This window comes from Stegostoma tigrinum, chromosome 5, assembly GCF_030684315.1.
Source record: "Stegostoma tigrinum isolate sSteTig4 chromosome 5, sSteTig4.hap1, whole genome shotgun sequence".
Taxonomy (NCBI): Eukaryota; Metazoa; Chordata; class Chondrichthyes; order Orectolobiformes; family Stegostomatidae; genus Stegostoma; species Stegostoma tigrinum.
In genome coordinates, this window is record NC_081358.1 from 85,919,536 (window position 1) to 85,939,696 (window position 20,161).

The window sequence follows — 20,161 nt, forward strand, 5'->3', positions numbered from 1 at the left end:
TGATTTGCCAGTTGATACTCAAGTTAATTATGAAAACAACTTCCTTGGCCATCAAGTGATGGAGTGGGACTTGAACTAGAGAGCCTGGCTCAGAAACAGGGCACTACAAGACTTCTTTTGTTACCTCTTATGTAGTGGCAATGTACCAAAGGATGTTGATGAATGTTCAAGTAAGTTGTGTCAGCTGTGGACCAATTGCAAATTCTCCTGCTTAGGTCAGAAGTTTGTAGATTCAACCCCACTCCATGACTGCAAGTCATTCTGTTTTAATGTTGACCAGAATGGCATGTATTTGAATCTACTGTGAGGAAATTGTTCTAATATTTTGTCAGACCTGACCCAATCTCTGCTATTTTTATGTTGTCTTCCATTCCCTGATATACCCCACCATTACTGACATTCTTGGTTGCTGCTGACCATCCCTCTTGCTGATCCTCCCAGTATTCGTTGATCTTCCCACTCACATCTTCACTAGCATGCAGTCTATCTCTGCATCGCTGTAGCTTCTTTTAACTACCTCTGCCTGTTTATCTTATAACCCCTTATTTGACACGAGGCTTTGAGAGGGAAGTAATGGGCCAAATAGATGACAAGAGGAATGTTAGGAGCACATATTGCAGTAATTGGAAGGGTTTGGAACAGAAGAGACAGTGAACTGAAAGGTCAGGGACTGGGTGATGAAGTAAGCCAGAGGACTAGGTAGTGGGAAAGGAGATGAGTAAAAAGTCAGCATTTTCTTTTGAATTTTTAGACTTCTTTTAAAATCTTTTATTTCAGTGGTGATTTGCATAACTTTGATTTAAAGTTGCACTTTTCAGGCATGCAAGGGTAACATTTAATAAGGGATTTCTGAATGCATAAATAGGAGAAAGCTAATCCTGATTATTTTGGACACTGGACAATGTCTATATATTTATACTAATTGTTATCACTAGAACAGTATCAATGATTTTGAATATATATCTAATATTTTGAAACTTTAGTTGCGGAAGATGATATTTATATGATGGATGAAAATAACGTGCATGCGTAACATGTTTTAAAATGAAATAAGGAACTGTTTTAGTGACATTGAACTGACTTCTTTTCTAACAGAACTTTTCCATTGGTCTGTATTATCAAATATTTAAATATATGGTATCGTTGAAATAGGATTTGTTTAGAGCAGTTTCTATACCATCAACTGGGGGTGTAAGAGATTTTCATAATTGTACTTACTTAAATTTGTACCACAATTTTACTTAATAGTTGCTTCTGCAAAACTAAAAAGAAGAAAGAATTGGTTTGGAACTGCAATCTATGTGGAATTATCAGCAGACGGAGAACTAAAGAAATCTGCAAAGTCACATAGTTCTTCCAATCCAAAATGGGATGAGCACTTAACAATGTAAGCAAAATTATGAAATGAATAATTAACCTTCTATGATATTTCAATTTATACAAATGTTAATATAATTTCTTGAGAATATGTTCCTAACCAATCTCTAAATTGCATTGTGGCTCTGTGGAACTGCGAGCACAGGAACAGGTGGAAGCTATTCAGTCTGTTGAGCTTGTCCTATGACTGATGGACAAATCCCATTTCTTTGTGTTTGTGCAAAGACAATATAATTCAAAATTATAATCAAAAGCCCATCAACTTTTTTGTGCTGGCTTTGAATCAAGATTCTTTTCACATGAAGCTATTCCGATATCAGCTAAATTTTTGAATTTCTCCAACCAACATTATTAGAAACAAAAGTTTGGTTTCTCCTGTCCTGTGCCAATCTTCAAATATTCAACTCAGGGAAAGTAGCAGTACACTCTAAAGATAAATTGAGGGAGATCCATGGTAGAATAAATGTAGGTGGCTGGTCAATACAGTGAGCTTGATAAGCTCTTATTCTGAACTTTATGTTCTTATGCAGATTTCCTAGTTTTCGGCATGGCTTATTTTTGGTTTTCTACAATGAATAAAATACTATTGAGTGGAAGATATCTAATCTAATGCTGTAAAGCCTTATTAAAATAAATTCATTTTCAACTCACTAATTCATAATAACCACGAAATATCGAACTGTCCTATTAAGCAGTCTCCACCAGCTATATCTTCTTAGTCAACATGTCACTGTAAAATATTTCTAGAGGACATGCATCCTTCAAGTAGTCCAGGAGTCTTTACGTTATCGTAAATGTTTAATGCAGCCATTGTGCAAACAAATGGGCTTTCAGAATAATCATGAATTAAGATATTATGAAATTAATTCTGTCACATAAACATGCAAGTTACAAAACCTAAACTTTTTTTCCTGTTTGCAGGAATGTAACACCACACACCAAGTTGGACTTTAAGATCTGGAGCCATCATACGTTAAAATCCGATGCTTTACTAGGGAAAGCCACTTTAGACATCAACCAAGCTTTGGAATCGCACAACAGAAAATGTAAGTTTTACTGTTAACTTAAGCACACCCATTCTGATGGACTGCTGAAATTCATTTACCACATAGTGTGGATGTTGCAGGAGGCAACTACTCATGTAAGCAGTCTAGCATCAGGTACTCATGCATCTTCTTCAAACTTTGTCTGATTGTTGCATCTTTTACATTCTCCTTTTGATGGCCCTTCATTCATAGTTGTGTTTTGAGCTGCCTTGTCCCAGCACTCCCCACCTTCCATTCTGGAATCTTATCTAATACCTCTGTTTTGTAACTTCTTTTTCCTCCTGTATAAGTTTCTATAAAACCCACCTCCTAGCTTTCGTACACATTTTGATCAGCCGTACTAATTTGCCCATTGCTTGCTCGATGTGCTTTTTATTTCTTGGTTTTCTGTAAAGTAGTCTGGCATTTTGGTGCTGAAACAGGGTCAAGGGGTCGAATGGTGTACCCCTGCTCCTTGTTCATATGTTTCTGTTATTCTGTGTTAATTGAACAGCAGATATAAGTTATTGCTTTTATCCTTAACTTTGTTTGCCATTGTTTTGATTGATTATTTATAGCTAAGGGCTGAAACTTAACTGTTATCTTGTGAATGCCCTTTGTAACATCGTTTCCATAACAAGAAAAAAGTTGTTTTAGAATTCTGATTACACAGTTGTAACTGTTGCTGTGTTTTCATAAACAGCAAGCATTTTATTTTAAAATGCGCCCTTTGTGTTTGAGCAGTGGAGAACGTTAAAGAAGTATTGAAGCTAACATTAGAAAATAAGAATGGGACGGTGCAAACCGGGGACTTGACTGTTTTCCTTGATGGTATGACAGTGGATGAAGAATCTGTACCCAATGGCACTGCATCAGCAACCAGTAAGTAACACGCCCACCTAATCTGCTGACTAGTATGATAAATGTTTCGTACACTTGCTTGAAAATAGTTTTCTAGAAATTGTTAAAAGTATATCTATTTAACCAAATACTTTTGCACAGAAGTTCAGCAGAATGGAGATGCCATCCATGTAAATGGTGATGAAACATCCTCAAGGGCTAGAACAAGGTATGTAAAAAAAAAAGAAATTGTGACTTGAAATATTGCTAGAAAGTTCCTAACAGAGAAAGTTCTCTTTAAATGTTATTTTGGGTGTGAAATAAAGCACTGCAGAAACATGTGTCGGGAAATCTGGAGTAAGATATGTGCTACTTAATGTAACTGAACATTAAATAAGAAGCAGTTGATGCTACAGTACAATTGTACAAAATATACATTAACCATTAATGTTGAAAATTAGGATATTATGTCACAACCAGTGCATACCAGTAGTCTTGTCAATGAACCAGTAATCCAGAGGATGTGTAGAATGCTTTGGGGACATGGGTTCAAATCCCATTTGAGCTGCTGGTGGAATTCCAATTCAATTAATGAGGTCTGGAATTGAAGGCCCAGTCTCCAATATTGACTGTGAAACTGCTGCCAATTTGATGCAAAAAATCCTGTTTTATTCACTGTTAGCTTTAGGGACTTTGTTTGGAATAGGAAATAGCCATCTTTTTCTAATCTGATTTCCAGATCCAAAACAATGTGAGTGACTCTTAAATTACCCCTGAAATGGCCTAGTAAACCACTTATCTCGAGGGCAGTTAGAAAGGGGCAACAAATGTTGGCCTTGTCAGTGATACTTACATCCAATTAAGGAATAAAGAAAAGAAAGTAATCTGGAAAAGAGCCTAATCTTTTTCAAATGTTTGTAGCTATTTTTTTAAAAAGTTAAGAAATGCCTTCTAAATAAGGATTGGCGTAAAAGTTTGAAAGTAGAAGTAGATCTTTTGATTAATATATTTAGTTCAAATGTGAGCAGGTGTGTGGGGAAGAGTTTATCTAGCTATTTCATAGACAAAACATAAGCAAGGTTGAACTTGAAATTCACAACAGCATAGACTAAGTCAAACTAAGCTATTGCAAGAGTTGTTTAGCAAATGGATAGTCAAAACATGATCAGTGAGCCATGAATGGAGGGAAAATGTAGTTTTCAAATATTTTTAAGGCTGAGGTAGGTAGATCACTGAGTAGTGAGAGAATGAAAGGTTATTGAGAATGGATGAAAATGCAGAGTAATCAGTTCAGCCATGATCTCATTGGCTGAGCAGACTCGAGGTGCCTAAAACTTACTTCAGTTCTCTATTCCCAATTCGGCAATCCTTTATAAGACAGAAGGGAAAAACTCAACCATTTGGCCCATCAGGTTTTTTTTTTGCCATTTGATCATGGCTAATATATTTCTGTACCGTGTTCTCCTGCCTAATCCCTTTGCCAGTCAAAAAGTTATCTATTTCTGTCATAAGTACACTCAGTGAATTGACCTCCACAGCCCGCTGCAGCAATGAGTTTCATAGCAATGCCTGAGAAATTTAGTTCTAAAGAACTGTCTGTTCATTCTGAGGCTGTGACCTTGGGTCCCTGTTTCTCCCACTAGTGGAAACACCTCCACACCCACTGTATCCAAGCCTTGCGTTATTCTGTAAGTTTCAGCTGGATGCCCCTCATACTTCTAAGCTCCAATATGTACAGACTCAGAGTCCTCATCAACAACTCATATGACAAACCTTCAATCCCATGATCATTCCTGTAAACCACCTCTAAACCCCCTTCAATATCAGCACACCCTTCCATAGAGATAGAGCCCAAAACTTCTCTCAACATTCCAAATGTGGTTTGACCAAAGCCTTTAACAGCCTCAGTAGTACATCTCTGCTCTTGTATTCTAACCCTCATGAAATGTGTGCTCACATGCTTTTTCCTTCCACAACGGCCAGTTGAATCTTAAGCTTAAGAGAATACCAAACCAGGAATTCCAATCCCTTTGTGCTTCAGATTTCCAAAACCTTTCCCTGTTTAGAAAATGCTTTTCGCCTCTGATCTTGGTACATGACTTCCCACTTTCCCACATTTTATTTCATCTGTCACTTCTTTGCCCACTGTCCTAGCCTATCCAAGTTTTGCTACAGCCTCCCTGCTAGCTCAACACTACCTTTCCCTCCAATTATCTTTGTCATCTGCAAACTTAGCAACAATGCCCTCAGTTCCTTTTGTCCAGGTGGTTAACCTATAATGTGAATATTGTAGTCTCAACATGGTCCCCGTGGAACTGTATTCATTACTGGCTGCCGTCCTGAAAAGACCCCTCTATTCCTACACTCTGCCTGCCGATTCAAATGGCTTGTTTGAACAGAATTATATCCACTTGCCCTTTTTCAAGAGTGCTTAGGACCAGTAAATTACTTTTGATTTGATGTATTATTATCATGTATATCTAGGTGCAGTGAAAAGTTTTTGTTTTGCTTGTACTACAAGCTAAGCATACCATACAAAGTACGTAGGGTAATAGAACAGACCAAAAAAAAGTACGGTTGCAGAGAAGGTGCACAGAGCATCAGATCAACATTAAAATTTGAGTGGTCCATTCAGAAAACTAGTTACAGCAGGGTAGAAACTGTTCTTGAATCTATTTCTGTTTGTATTTTGTTTATTATAGTTCCATTTTGGACTCAAAGGGTACATCAATACTTTGGTAGTATGAAGCTAAATACAGTGGATGTCCAAAGACATTTGAGAGTTCAGGTGCATAGATCTTTAAAATTAATGAACAGGTGCAGAAAATAATCAAGAAAGCTAATGGAATGCTGGCCTTTGCATCTAGAAGACTGGTGTAGAACGATGCAGAAGTTATGTTGCAGCTATACAAAACCCTGGTTAATCCCCATTTGGAGTAGTGTGAGCAGATCGTGGCATCACACCTTAGGAAGGACATATTGACCTTGGAGGGAGCACAGTGTAGGTTAACGAGAATGATACCTGGACTTCAGGGATCCAGGAGAGATATTGGGGCACTTCTACACACACAGGTTGGTAGATTCAATTCCAAAAATGTTAATTGATGTTAGATCAGTTGTTAGTTTCAAATCTGAGGTAGATAATTTTTGTGAAGCCAAGATATTAAGGGCCAACGGCAGGTATATGGAGTTAGGCCACAGATCATGGAAAGATAGGAGCAAGAGGCAGCCATTTGGCCCTTCAAGCCTACTCCACTGCTCTTCATGATGGCTGATTGTCCAACTCAATAGCCTAATCTTGCTTTCCCCTCGTAACTTCTGATCCCACTCACCCAAAGTGCTATATCTAGTCACCTCAAGAATACATTCATTGTTTTGGCATCAACTGCTTCCTGCGGTAATGAATTCCACAGGCTCAGCTCCATCCTAAATTGTCTACCCCAAATTCTCGTGCTGTGACCCCTGGTGGTTGTTACACCCACCATTGGGAACATCCGCCCTACATCTGCCCAGTCCAGTCCTGTTAGAATTTAAGTCTCTGAGATCCACCAAATCCGTCCTGACCCTGTCTGATCCTGCCAATGCTTTCTCAATGCTCTGTTATAAAATCCTTGTCAATGGATTTGAGAATTTTTCCCGCTACTGACGTTAGGCTCACTGGTCTATAATTCCCTCTTTACTCTCTACCTCCCTTTTTGAATATTGGAGTGATATTAGCCACCCTCCATTCTGGAGGGACTGTTCCAGAGTCAATAGAATTCTGGAAGATGACCACCAATGCGTCCACTACTTCTAGAGCTACTTCTTTAAGCACTCTGGGATGTAGGTTATCAGGACTTGGGGATTTATTGCCCTTCAAGCTCTACAATTTTTCCAGCACCATTTCTCTACTAGTATTGATCTCCCTCAGTTCTTCCATCTCACTAAATCTTGCATCCTCCAGCAATTCTGATATCTGAGCCTCTCTTGTGAAGACAGAAACAAAGTATATAATCAGTTCCTTGGCCATGTCTTTGACCCCTATTAGACATTCCCCTGTTTCTGTCTGTAAGTGACCAACATTTGTCTTTACCAATCTTTTTTCTCTTCACGTTCCTGTAGAAACTCTTAGCGTTATTCTTTATGTTCCCTGCAAGCTTGCTTTCATGCTCTATTTCCCCCTCCTTAATCGATCCCTTGGCCCTTCTTTGCTGAATTCTAATTTGCTCCGTGATCTCATTAAATAGCAGAACAGGCTCGAGGGATTGGATAGCCAGCTCCCGTTGCCTATGTTGCTTTGTTGAATGTACTTGATAAGCGAGCTTCCACAGCCCTCTAAGTTCCTCCTCATCTCAGTCCAAAATGGCTTGCCACTTATTCTGAGACTGTCCCAAACACCACCCCAAACCCCACACTTCTCAGTCCTAAGTTCACTCTACCATCCAGCCAGAGGAAACATCTTTTCTATATCCACCCTGTACAGCCCCTTTAAGAATTTTATAAGTTTCAAGGAATTTAGCGCTCATTCTTCTAAACCCCAGAGCATACAGATCCATTCTATTCAATCGCATCTCATTGACCATACGCTAACTAGCTATGGCATTGTGTATAGAAATACCTTCGGTTCTGCCACTTGCTCTGATTGTAAGGCTCATCAATCAAACTCTATCTACACTAAGTTGAATTATCCTACCAGAGTATGGTGAAATAATAACAGGTTTGGAAGGAAAAAAATTGGCCATAAGTCACATTTATTGTTCACTTGAGTCACTGTGTTCAAAGTCGTCACATTTGTACTTTGGATGAGGACCAGCTTAGACATGACTGTAGTCACTTTCCTTGGATAGATAGCACACATAATGGAACTTTACATTTTCCCCCTTTCTGAAGGGGGCACTATCAGCAGAGAAAAAGATTTCCTGTGTAGAAGATTTTTGAGTATAAGAATAAAGAGCTGGCCATTTGGACCCTTGATCCTGCTCTGCCGTTAATAAGATCACAGAAGATTTAACTGCTCATTAGGGAAAAATCTTATGAATCTCAGTTTAATCGGGTATCCTCACGAACAGCAGTGCAATCTGTTAGCTTCTGATGTACTAACTTGAAATTTTGTTTTCAAGATCTAACACCGAAACCTCCAACTGTGCAGATAGTCCATCAACAAGTTCTTCACGGCAGTCTGCTGCTAGTTCTCCAATTGTGAATGGAGAGAGTAATCGTTCTCCTTGTCATTTAGCTGCCAGGCCTAAAAGTACAACGACGCCAAAAAGCTTCACCACTGAAGGCTCCAGCAGTACTGGTAAGAGTTTGTGGATGGTTTGAGAAGTATCAAGAGAGACATGCATTTCTGTAGTGCCTGTCACAATTCCAGGTTGTCCTGAGCACTTTACAACCAGTTTCATATTTTGGAAGTGTCATCACTATATTTATATAGGAAGTCTAGCAGCCACTTTGCAAGCAACAAGACTTCACTAACAGCTATGAGATAAAGATGCACTGCTGTCGTGATTGAATGTTTCAGAGCTGTAATGCTTGAGAATATGGTGGAGTCAGATTGTGATTCTCAATAAGGACTTAGATAAAAATCTGAGGAGAAAACAATTGAGTACAGTGGAGGAATGATCTGAGGAGTCTGGCTTGGTTGATTTGCTCGTGAATGACCTGGCATGAACCCACGAGGCTGGATGGCCTCTTCCTGAGCTATAATTATCCTATAATTGCTAAGTTTATTTATTCACATGGTTGAGGGGTCAGTGTCAGTAGTTAGTTACTTTGTGTCAGAAGGTAGGTGGTTATCTAAAGCAGAGGATATCAGGGAGCAGTTGTAAATGGCCAAAACATGCAAGTTTGTACTAGTTGAAGATACAATCCACTTTTATCTACTTGTACAATCATCTAGAAAAATGAATTGGCAAGATGAAGATTGCAGCAGCAATAGGGTATATTAGGAGACCTGAAAGATAAGTAATTACATTGACAGAAAGACGTAATGATAAGTACAGAAATACTCAATCCAAATTAATTTTAGGCATTTGTACCTGAGTGATGCAGTTAATGATACTCAGGAGATGTGCTTAAGGTACACATTTTCTAATGTATGAATGCTAACGTTTTTAGCACTTTGCAGAAGTGACACTGACTTCAATAGTTTACACCAGATTCTAAAAAACAAATGGAAGGTTCAACTTTTATACATAGATGTAGAGCTGGATGAACACAGCATGCCAGGCAGCATCAGAGGAACAGGAAAGCTAACTTTTTGGGTCTGGACCCTTCTTCAGAAATGGGGGAGAAGAAGGGGACCCAAATAAATAGTGAGAACGGGAGGCAGTGATGGAAGGTGGATAGTGGAGCAGATAGTTGGAGAGAAGATGGACAGGTCAAGAAGGTGGAGATGGAACCAGTAAAGGTGAGTGCAGGTAGGAAGTGGGGGTGGGTGTTGGTCAGTGAGGTGGGAGGAGAAGGTAGGAAGGAGAAAAGACAGACTGGTCAAGGAGGCGGAGACGAGCTGGGCTGGTCTTGGGATGAGGGGGTGGAGAGATTTTGAAGCTTGGGAAGTCCACATTGAGACCATTGAGCTGCAGCGTTCTATATATTTCGCTTGGGAACCCTGCAGCCCAATGGTCTCAATGTGGACTTCACAAGCTTCAAAATCTCCCCACCCCCGACCTCATCCCAAGACCAGCCCAGCTCGTTCCACCTCCTTGACCTGTCCATCTTTTCTCCCACCTATCCATTCCTCCCACCTCACTGACCACCCCCACCCTGACTTACTATCTATGAGCCTCATCCAGCCTCCTTGACCTGTCCGCCTTCTCTCCCAACCGAACAACCCCCTTCCCAACTCCCTTCCCAACTCCCTATCTACACTCACCTTTACTGGTTCCATCCCCGCCTTCTTGACCTGTCCATCTTCTCTCCACTTATCTGTTCCTTTATCCACCTTCCATCATCGCCTCCCCCTCTCTCTCTTTATTTCAGAGTCCCCTTCCTCTCCTCCATTTCTGAAGAAGGGCCCAGACCCAAAACGTCAGCATTCCTGCTCCCTCTGATGTTGCCTGGCCTGCTGTGTTCATCCAGCTGTACACCTTGTTATCTCTGACTCCAGCATCGGCAGTTCCTACTGTCTGTGAGTGAACTTTTATACATACATCTGTTTCATACTGTTGGATGGATAGTTGTCTGATTTTGTTATTTTGCTTATTTTTCTGCAGTAAATGGAGAACCAGCACCAGCAGCACCTCCAACGCATCCGTCAACATCATCAATTTCTTCACCCACAGTAGCTGTGACAATGACATCTAGTAGTGGAGTTGTAACAGAATCTACAGAAAACTCCATCACCATGGTTTGCACTACTGCTACTAGTAGTAGTAGTACTACTACTACTACTACAACTACTAATACTACTAGTACAACTTCACCTTCAATATCAACAGCAAGTTCAGCAGAAACAGCTACAGCTGTTACCAGCATTATTAGCACAACCACCACATCTATCGGTACAACTGCTAATGCTCCCACAGCAGCCACAGCAACAGAGTCAACCACCAGAAGCAATACAGAGACAGACAGTGGCAAGCCTAGACATTCAACTTCAAATGCATCTGCTGGGCCTGTCAGACAGCAACCAAACAGCATTAGCACAGAACCTTTGCCAGCTGGGTATGTACCTCATACTGATTTTGTTTATTACTATTAGAAATGTTGTAGGATTGGAGATGACTGAAAAAAAAACTATTTAAATATATGCTCCTGTCTTAGAATTAGTTTCATTAGATAGTAACATGGCTCAGTTGATTAAGTCAAACATGTCTGACTTATCAATTGCTTTTAAAATTTATGCATTTTATTTTCTGAAATAAGCCAAGTATAGGATGTGCAAAATTGTAAACAGCAACTGTATTTTCACAGCTGTAAATAATTTGAGCTCTCGGGGTGCATTGTTTTCTTTTAAAATGTATGCATGCAATTCTTTTTTAATGGTGGAGATTCTCCACAATCCTTGATCAAATCTGATTCTATGAGGAATATTTGTGTATCATGAGGGTTTTTGTACTTCATATATTGCTGGTTTGCTAACCCTTCCACTTATCATGCCTCTCTCCAGATGATTCAAGTGAGGATGCAGTTTGAGTATCATTTATTTGTTAGTCTATGCATTGAGTATTCAGCATTCAGTATACATTTGTTTCATGTAGGCCCTTCTAGATGACAAGTAAAAATAGTAACCTGACACTGTCTGTTTGTCCTTCCTGATCTCTCTCTCCAGCTGAGCAACCTGTGATCAGCTGCTCCACTCGGCATGCCAGTTGATTAAATTTGGCAAGCTTAGCGAATGCTTGAGATAAAATCTGGAAATTTGCTGGCATGTGCTTCACTCACATCTGTGGTTGTGTTTATATGCATATATATTGGAATGCATTTATTTCAATTTATTTTTGATTCAATACTAATGTTAATATATATTGTACAACAACTTTGGAGATTACTAATATTCATAGCTTGCTAATCTGGATAGAAATCCTGCTGAATATTGTTTTGCATTTTTGAATTTGAAAAAACAAGATATGTAAGACATTTTATATATTGGTAACTTCCCTAACACACCACCTCAGTATCAATTCCTCCACAGTTCATCTTGGAATATTGCACAGTGGTATTTTCATTTATTCATGGGATATAGGCTATTCCAGCTGAGCCAGTACTTACTATGCTTAATTGCCCTTGTGAAGGTGGTGGTGAGTGGCTGCCGTGAACTGCTGCAGCTGCAGCCGCAATATTGTTAAGATGACAGTTCCAGGATTTTGACCCAGTGACACAAGGAATAATGATATACTTCCAAGTCAGCATGTTGACTGGCTTGGAGAGCAACTTGCAGATAATGGTGTTCAAATGAATCTTTTCCCCTCCACCTTCTGGATGGTTGTGGTGAGTGTGCTTAATATGCTGTCTAATGAGATTTGGTGAGATTCTGCACTGCATCTTACAGTTGGTACGGTTGCTGCTGTTGTGCACTATGGAGGGAGTAAATGTTTAATGTGGTTAAGTTTGGATTACTGTAAACTTCATTTATACTTATAATGTTTGTTGTTAAGTCAAAGATGAGTATTGAGAATTATGAATTTTGAGAGGTTTTCAGCAATTCAAGTCTTGTTGCAGTATTGCTGCTTTCAGAATACAAAGCTGACAAATTATCTAAACATTAAACACATTTTATAATTAGTTCCAACAACATTGAGTTGCATTGTTGAAGGATGCTGTGCTTGGTTACACATCCTTGATCTAAATTTTATAAGGAGTTTTCTCAGGGAAGACTGATTACCTTCCTAAACACACACAAAGGAAATTTGAACTTTAGCTTTATTTGTCCCTTTAATTCAAGTCAATACAGAAAAATAATAGTGCACCAGAATTCATTTTGAAGAGAGTGGAGCAAATTTAACAATTATGCTGCATTATTTGTGTTATCTTATGGCATTTCACTTGAATTTGAAAGCTGAGTACAGGATTAAGGATAGGATTCTTGGCAGCGTGGAGGAACAGAGGGATCTTGGTGTGCAGATACATAGATCCCTTAAAATGGCCACCCAAGTGGACAGGGTTGTTAAGAAAGCATATGGTGTTTTGGCTTTCATTAACAGGGGGATTGAGTTTAAGAGTCGTTAGATCTTGTTGCAGCTCTATAAAACTTTGGTTAGACCGCACTTGGAATACTGCGTCCAGTTCTGGGCGCCCTATTATAGGAAAGATGTGGATGCTTTGGAGAGGGTTCAGAGGAGGTTTACCAGGATGCTGCCTGGACTGGAGGGCTTATCTTATGAAGAGAGGTTGACTGAGCTCGGTCTCTTTTCATTGGAGAAAAGGAGGAGGAGAGGGGACCTAATTGAGGTGTACAAGATAATGAGAGGCATAGATAGAGTTGATAGCCAGAGACTGTTTCCCAGGGCAGAAATGGCTAGCACGAGGGGTCATAGTTTTAAGCTGGTTGGTGGAAAGTATAGAGGGGATGTCAGAGGCAGGTTCTTTACGCAGAGAGTCGTGAGAGCATGGAATGCGTTGCCAGCAGCAGTTGTGGAAGCAAGGTCATTGGGGTCATTTAAGAGACTGCTGGACATGTATATGGTCACAGAAATTTGAGGGTGCATACATGAGGATCAATGGTCGGCACAACATTGTGGGCTGAAGGGCCTGTTCTGTGCTGTACTGTTCTATATAAAACCTATCATGGTCTTTTGCAGCTGACTCTGAAAGATATATTTAGTTGCTGTTTACTATTTCACTATCCTTCTAATATCCTCATTGTTTACAGTTTGTACATGTGCAGATTATTTGAATAACCCTTTCCCAAATTATTTCCATTTTATGAAGGTGGGAGCAGAGGAAGGATCCTCATGGTAGAACGTATTATGTTGATCACAACACAAGGACTACAACATGGGAAAGACCACAGCCCTTGCCACCAGGGTAAGCCATAATGAATTGAATTAATTAATCCATGTTTGAGTGACTTTGAGCTAATTTTAAAACTGTATTTTGTCTCTCAGTTGGGAAAGACGGGTGGATGATCGAGGTAGAGTGTACTACGTAGATCATAACACCAGGACAACAACATGGCAACGGCCAACAATGGAATCAGTAAGGAATTTTGAACAATGGCAATCTCAAAGGAATCAACTACAGGGAGCTATGCAGCAATTTAACCAACGATACCTCTATTCGGTAGATATTCCTTCATTTTGTTTCCCACTTGGGTTTGCACATCATGTCGACGAGCGTTTCATTTAGATAAAATATTTGCTACTTGTCATTGACATTGACATTGTATATTTTGTTTACAGCAGTTCTATTGTGTTAGGAACTGTTCCTTTCCTATAGCCAGAATTGTGCTTCATTCTTAATGTACCAAGGAATGTACTGAAGAATATTTTTAGTTTAGCTAGAAACTTAAATTTACAACTTGTTTTACTCTGTGCTGCTTACAGATAATATTTAAATTCGCACCTCCAATCTCATGCAGTGAATGCTGGTACACAGCCAGGTGATTATTAGTAGCATACTTCCCTCCAAATTGAAATGGTTTCATGGCAATAATAGCCTAGGCTGAACAGGAGAAGGTTAATGATACTGTTCCTTCACTCAGCATTTCGTAATGCATTCTGGGTGGAAAAATATCCTAAACTTAATATTGTTTTCAACAGGCATCAATGTTATCAGCAGAAAATGATCCTCTTGGCCCTTTACCACCTGGCTGGGGTATGTTTCTCTCAGTTTTTGGAAAGATCATACTGTATTGCTTAAAATATGGTATCCATGAAATACATGCTTCAGGAAATCAATCCTGCCTCTAAATTAGAATAGCTGTAATTTGTGTCATTTGTTGGAAAAATGCTATAATTGATGTTTCTCTAACAGTATTGAAGGTATGTGCACATGAATTCAGGTTTCCTTTAACGTTATTTCAATTTTAACTGTGTAAATTAAAGAATTATTCAATTTGCTGACTAACTTGCCTCTACTCTCTTCTCATACCAAGTCAAGCATTTTGAAATAAGTTAAGAATTTATTTTAATAGCCACCTGATAAGTTTTGAATTGATGAACACAGCACAATGAATGGAAACCAAAATCTTAGAAATGCAGGATTTGATTCTGGGTACAATGTCATGAATCTCGTATGACACCCTTGCTGTTGTCAAGTTACGGAGAAGTGCAGGGTAGCAAAATTGGAGAAATTGCACACACTTCTACTTTAGACCTCAGCAGTACTGGCTCTGCTCCCCTATATCTAAGTTCTTCCTTTCTCTCTGTGACAGAAAGGAGAGTGGATGCAAATGATAGAGTTTACTTTGTGAATCATAATACGAAGACCACTCAGTGGGAGGATCCAAGAACACAGGGGTAAGAATCTAGTAAGCATACTGTTAGTCAAATAAATATACTCTTAGTCAAATGAGTATGTTGATATCTTAAGACCAGCTGAAGCCATAATTACTCAGGTAGTTACCTTATAATTCTTTGTTTTGTTTCCACGTAAACTTTTGAAACACGATCTAACTGTTCAGTAGTAAGAGTCATGTGCTGCATTGTTTCCTTAAGATGTTATGAAAATCTAAAATATTAAATAGTTGCAGTGACTTGTTAATTTTTAAATTAATACAGCTCACAAAACCAAATTTTGTCAACAATAACAATAGATAAGTGGTTGATTTATCATGGTTTTACTTGAGAAATGATTTTGAAGTTATAGATAGTAAATACATTTGTTTTGTGATTTATGCTGTTGATTACTGATTATTCAATGACCACTGAAGCAATCCTAAATCAAGAAAAATATAGACTCTCTGTTTTCAAGAACAGAAGAAATAATAGTCGATTATTGCAAAATAATTATTTGTATGGTAATAACATAAGCAATTGATTCAACTTTGGAAAGGAAAATATTCTATCAACCTAACTTTGTAATAAAACTTAAGTCTAAAACACTTGGGTCGAGTTTAGATGGCTCATATAATCAGAAGTAGGTCAGTTGGCCCTTTTAGCGTGTTCCATCATTCAGTATGATTGCTAACTAGTTGTAATCATAAGTTCCACTTTCCTGCCTCTACGTCAAAACTCTTCACTGCCTTGTCCATCAAAAATATATCCGACTCAGCCTTGATATGATATAGCGACCCTGTATCCACTACCTGCTGGGAAAGAGAATTCCACACAGTGACAGCCCTCTGAGAAAATAGTAGTTCTCACCTCTATGTCCCTAGTTTGTTTTTTCATTTAATATGAGGCGGCGTTGTTCTGGTATCTACCCCATACAGCCTCTTGGGGTTAGATAGAAAAATCTTGAACCTGAACCAGACCTTTTTAATGGAGAGCGATATGGGCCACCTAGCCAACCTTATCCCAGAGGTGAATTGGCTAATTAAATATTTTAGTGAGGCTGGAAGTCTCTGATATAACTTGCTTTGCGTCTTTAACCGTGGAAGTCTGGCATTTAATGGAGAGGCATGAATAGGACTAGGGCAGAAGTTGGTTGCTTCTGCTCTAGCCCTTATCTCATTTCCATCTGATCTTGGTATAGAGAAAGGAGTAGCAGATAGTGAAGGGGACTGTCAGAGAATGCAGCAGAATATAGATAGATTGGAGAGTTGGGCAGAGAAATGGCCGATGGAGTTCAATCCAGGCAAATGCGAGGTGAAGCATTTTGGAAGATCCAATTCAAGAGCGAACTACACGGTAAACAGAAGTGCCCTGGGGAAAATTGATGCACAGTGAGATCTGGGTGTTCCGGTCCATTGTACCCTGAAGGTGCAATGCAGGTCGATAGAATGGTCAAGCAGGCATACGTCATGCTTTTGTTCATCGGATGGGGTATTGAGTACAAGACTTGGCAGGTCATGTTACAGTTGTATAGGACTTTGGTTCAACCACATTTGGAATACTGTGTACAGCTCTGGTTGCCGCATTACTAAAAGGATGTGGATGCTTTGGAGAGGGTGCAGAGGAGATTCACCAGGATATTGCCTGGTATGGAGGGCACTAGCTATGAAGAGAGGGTGAGTAGATTAGGATTATTTACATTAGAAAGACAGAGGTTAAGCGGGGGGACCTGATTGAGGTCTACAAAATCATGAGAGGTATAGACAGGGTCGGTAGCAAGAAGCTTTATCCCAGAGTGGGGTCTCAATTACCAGGGGTCACGATTTCAAGGTAGGAGGAGAAAAGTTTGAGGGAGATACGTGTGGAAAGTTCTTTACGCAGAGGGTGGTGGGTGCCTGGAATGTGTTGCCAGCAGAGGTGGTAGAGGCGGGCATGATAGCGTCATTTAAGATCTATCCAGACAGATATGTGAATGGCCAGGGAGCAGAAGGATGCAGATCTTTGGAAAATAGGCAACAGGTTTAGATAAAGGATCTGATCGGTATAGGCTTGGAGGGCCAAATGACCTGTTCCTGTGCCGTAATTTTCTTTGTTCTTTGAATGTAACTCTGATTGAACCTTGTGTTCTATGACTGCAGTTAGTTTTAGTTCCATATTTCTATGATTCTTTGTGCAGTTTACAGAATGAAGATCCCCTTCCAGAAGGCTGGGAAATTAGGTACACAAGGGAAGGTGTTCGTTATTTTGTTGATCACAACACTCGAACAACTACCTTTCAAGATCCTCGTACAGGCAAATCATCAGTGTAAGTCCTGTTCTTGAACAAATTGGGAGGAATTAAGAAGCCTTGTGTATCGAAATCATGCTGTAATTATTTTGGCATTTTTAAACTTAAAACTTGCGATTTGCATGTTCGGAAATAGTTTACATTTTTTCTTCAATTATATTAATATTTAAGTAAACTACTTTTTATGATTTCTTAGAAGTGTAACCAGCATGAATAATGATGACATCTTTAAAAAAAAACAGATTGAGACAAGATTTTAATTCTACAGCTTTTTCTACCCAGCTATTTTCTTTATTGTTACTCTTTGCACGCCACATTTTCTGTGCTCATCTCAAGAGATATCATTGCATGGGTTTTAAACACCTGTATTGTCCCATTCAGATAGCTATTCTTGCTAGAAATACTCAGCAAGTCTGACAGTATTTGTGGAGAAAAGAACAGAATTGGTGTCTCAGGCCTGTGACCTTTTAATTAGAGCATATTTAATTTTCTGAATATTAAACTGGAGCTGCTGAATTATACGATTGCCACCTTGCTGCCAGACCAGTTCACGCTGAATAATTCAGCACCACTTGATGAATAAGTTAGAAATGTCTCGCTGTGCATCCCTCATTAATCTCTAGTCTGAATTCATAGAGCCAGGGAGGGAGGTCCTACACCAACCACTTATTCTTCTAAAGGAAGTTTTTTTTCCCAATAATGCAATGTTCCTTTTCAACATGATCCAAGTTGATGTTTTTTTCAGCAGCTAGACTATCCAGACAATACTCCCTAATCTTTCTCACTTTTTTGAGATGTAGAGGGGTAAGTCACTATGTATAGGGAAAGCAATATTATGTTTACCTGCATAACTTAGACATTACAAATTCTTTGTTCATCACTTGATTCAGCCGTTTTCGTTTAATGTTTCAGGAAAAGTTCTTGTTTGCCCTTTTATAGAGGAAACTATTAGCTTCAAGCTATATCAAGTGCATTCAGGAGAGGAGCAGTAGAGAGAAATTAAGTTAAAATATCAATTGTGAAAGTAAAGCTTAAATAGATGCATGAAAGGTGAAAACCACAATTTTTTTAACAAAAAATTTTAAAACATTAAGAAGTTAAAAGATAGTTATAGAGATGATAGGGCAAATTATGCGGAGGAAAAAAGGCCAAGAACGTGACTGAATAAATACTTTGTATCTCTCTTCATTAATGAAGTGGATAAATTAATGTTGCAGTGTAGGAGGGAAGGAGTGGAAATACAAAAAAGATAACGATACATAAAAGGTAAAGAATAGATTGAAATCACTCATTTGAGTCAGCTAAGTTGCTGAGCAAAGTTCACCTGAAGCAATAAGAATATCTAACCATCTTCTTTGAATCCTCTTCAGAAATGAGAAAGGGAAAAGTGATGCGTATTCTAATAACAGGGCAATCAGTCTGAAGTTATTGCAAATGTGAGTAATGTGTTTTGCAAGGGACCAATGTGGCATCTCATCCAGAGAGCCATGGACATTTCAGGAGTAGATCTGTTAAAGACAAATCTTAACTGGACTTTCAATGTAACTATTGGATATTCTAAAGTAAGTTGATAAGTACTTCGTTACCATCACAGTCGTAGAGATCTAGAGCACAGAAAAAGGCTATTTGGGCCATTGAGTCTGTACCAGTCAAAAGCAAGCACCAAACTATTCTGGAGATAGTAGGACCTGCAGATGCTGGAGAATCTGAGATGACAAGGTGTAGAGCTGGATGAACACAGCAGACCAAGCAGAATCAGAGGACCAGTAAGGCTGATGTTTCGGGCCTAGACCCTCCTCCAGAAATGGGGGAGGGCAAGGAGGTTCTGAAATAGGGAGAGAGGGGGAGGCACATAGAAGATGGATGGAGGAGAAGGTAGATGGAGAGGAGACACAAGTCAAAGAAGTGGGGATGGAGCCAGTAAAGGTGAGTGTAGGTGGGGAGGTAGGGTGGAGATAGGTCAGTCTAGGGAGGACGGACAGGTCAAGAGGATGGGATGAGGTTGGTAGTCAGGAGATGGGTGTGGGACTTGAGGTGGGAGGAAGGACAGGTTAGGGACAGTTCGTCCCCGCCTCCCTAACCTTCAAAATTTGAAGGTTTTTGCTTTTAAACAAAAAAGGAAAATCTGTCACCTTTGGCAAGATATTGGGGTAAGCTATTAACTTTGACAGAGGATAGGCTAACCAACAGAAGGCAGAGCTTTGGGATAAGTAGATTTTCAGATGATTCAGTCCTTGGGGTCCCAATTATTTACAGCCTATATTAATGACTTGGATCCTGGGATGGATGGTACTGTAACCAAATTTGCAAATGATATTAAAACAGATGGGATGGTAAGTTGCAATAAAGAAGTGAGAAATTTACAAATAGATAGGTGAGGTGGATAGGCCAAAATTTGGCAGAAGGAGTTTAACGTAGATGTGTCAGGTTATTGGTTTTGATCGTAAGAATGGAAAGGAAACTTACTATCTATATGGAGAGAAAGTTCAGAGTGCTTTGGTACAGTGTGATTGGGTATCCTCTAGCATGAATCACAAAACAAATATGTAGGTACAGCAGGTAATAAGAAAGGCAAATGGAATTTTGTGACATTTATTACTAAAGGAATAGAGTATAGAATTAGAGAAATGGTGCTGCAATTCACAAAGCATTAATGAGATCATACCTGGAGTATTGCATGCAGTTTTGGTCCCCTTACTTGAGGAGGGATGTAATTGCATCGGAAGCTTTTCAAGAGAGATTTGCGAGAGTGAATCTATAGGTGAGGGTTTTGTTTT

The 20,161-nt window shown here is 39.3% G+C and overlaps 1 protein-coding gene across 4 annotated transcripts in view; it reads left to right on the forward strand.

Annotated features, from left to right (window-relative positions):
* Positions 1–20,161, forward strand: part of LOC125452044 (NEDD4-like E3 ubiquitin-protein ligase WWP1) — a 130,119-nt gene that overhangs the window by 68,784 nt on the left and 41,174 nt on the right. For 2 of the 4 annotated variants that reach the window (XM_048529952.2, XM_059646113.1), the window contains 11 exons: positions 1,249–1,387; positions 2,299–2,423; positions 3,147–3,284; positions 3,405–3,471; positions 8,342–8,520; positions 10,436–10,886; positions 13,593–13,688; positions 13,769–13,943; positions 14,423–14,477; positions 15,037–15,121; positions 17,274–17,402. In XM_048529952.2, coding sequence (XP_048385909.1) covers positions 1,249–1,387; positions 2,299–2,423; positions 3,147–3,284; positions 3,405–3,471; positions 8,342–8,520; positions 10,436–10,886; positions 13,593–13,688; positions 13,769–13,943; positions 14,423–14,477; positions 15,037–15,121; positions 17,274–17,402 — 1,639 coding nt within the window. The remainder of the gene's footprint in view (positions 1–1,248; positions 1,388–2,298; positions 2,424–3,146; positions 3,285–3,404; positions 3,472–8,341; positions 8,521–10,435; positions 10,887–13,592; positions 13,689–13,768; positions 13,944–14,422; positions 14,478–15,036; positions 15,122–17,273; positions 17,403–20,161) is intronic. The other 2 variants (XM_048529953.2, XM_048529954.2) reach the window with 2 other exon arrangements.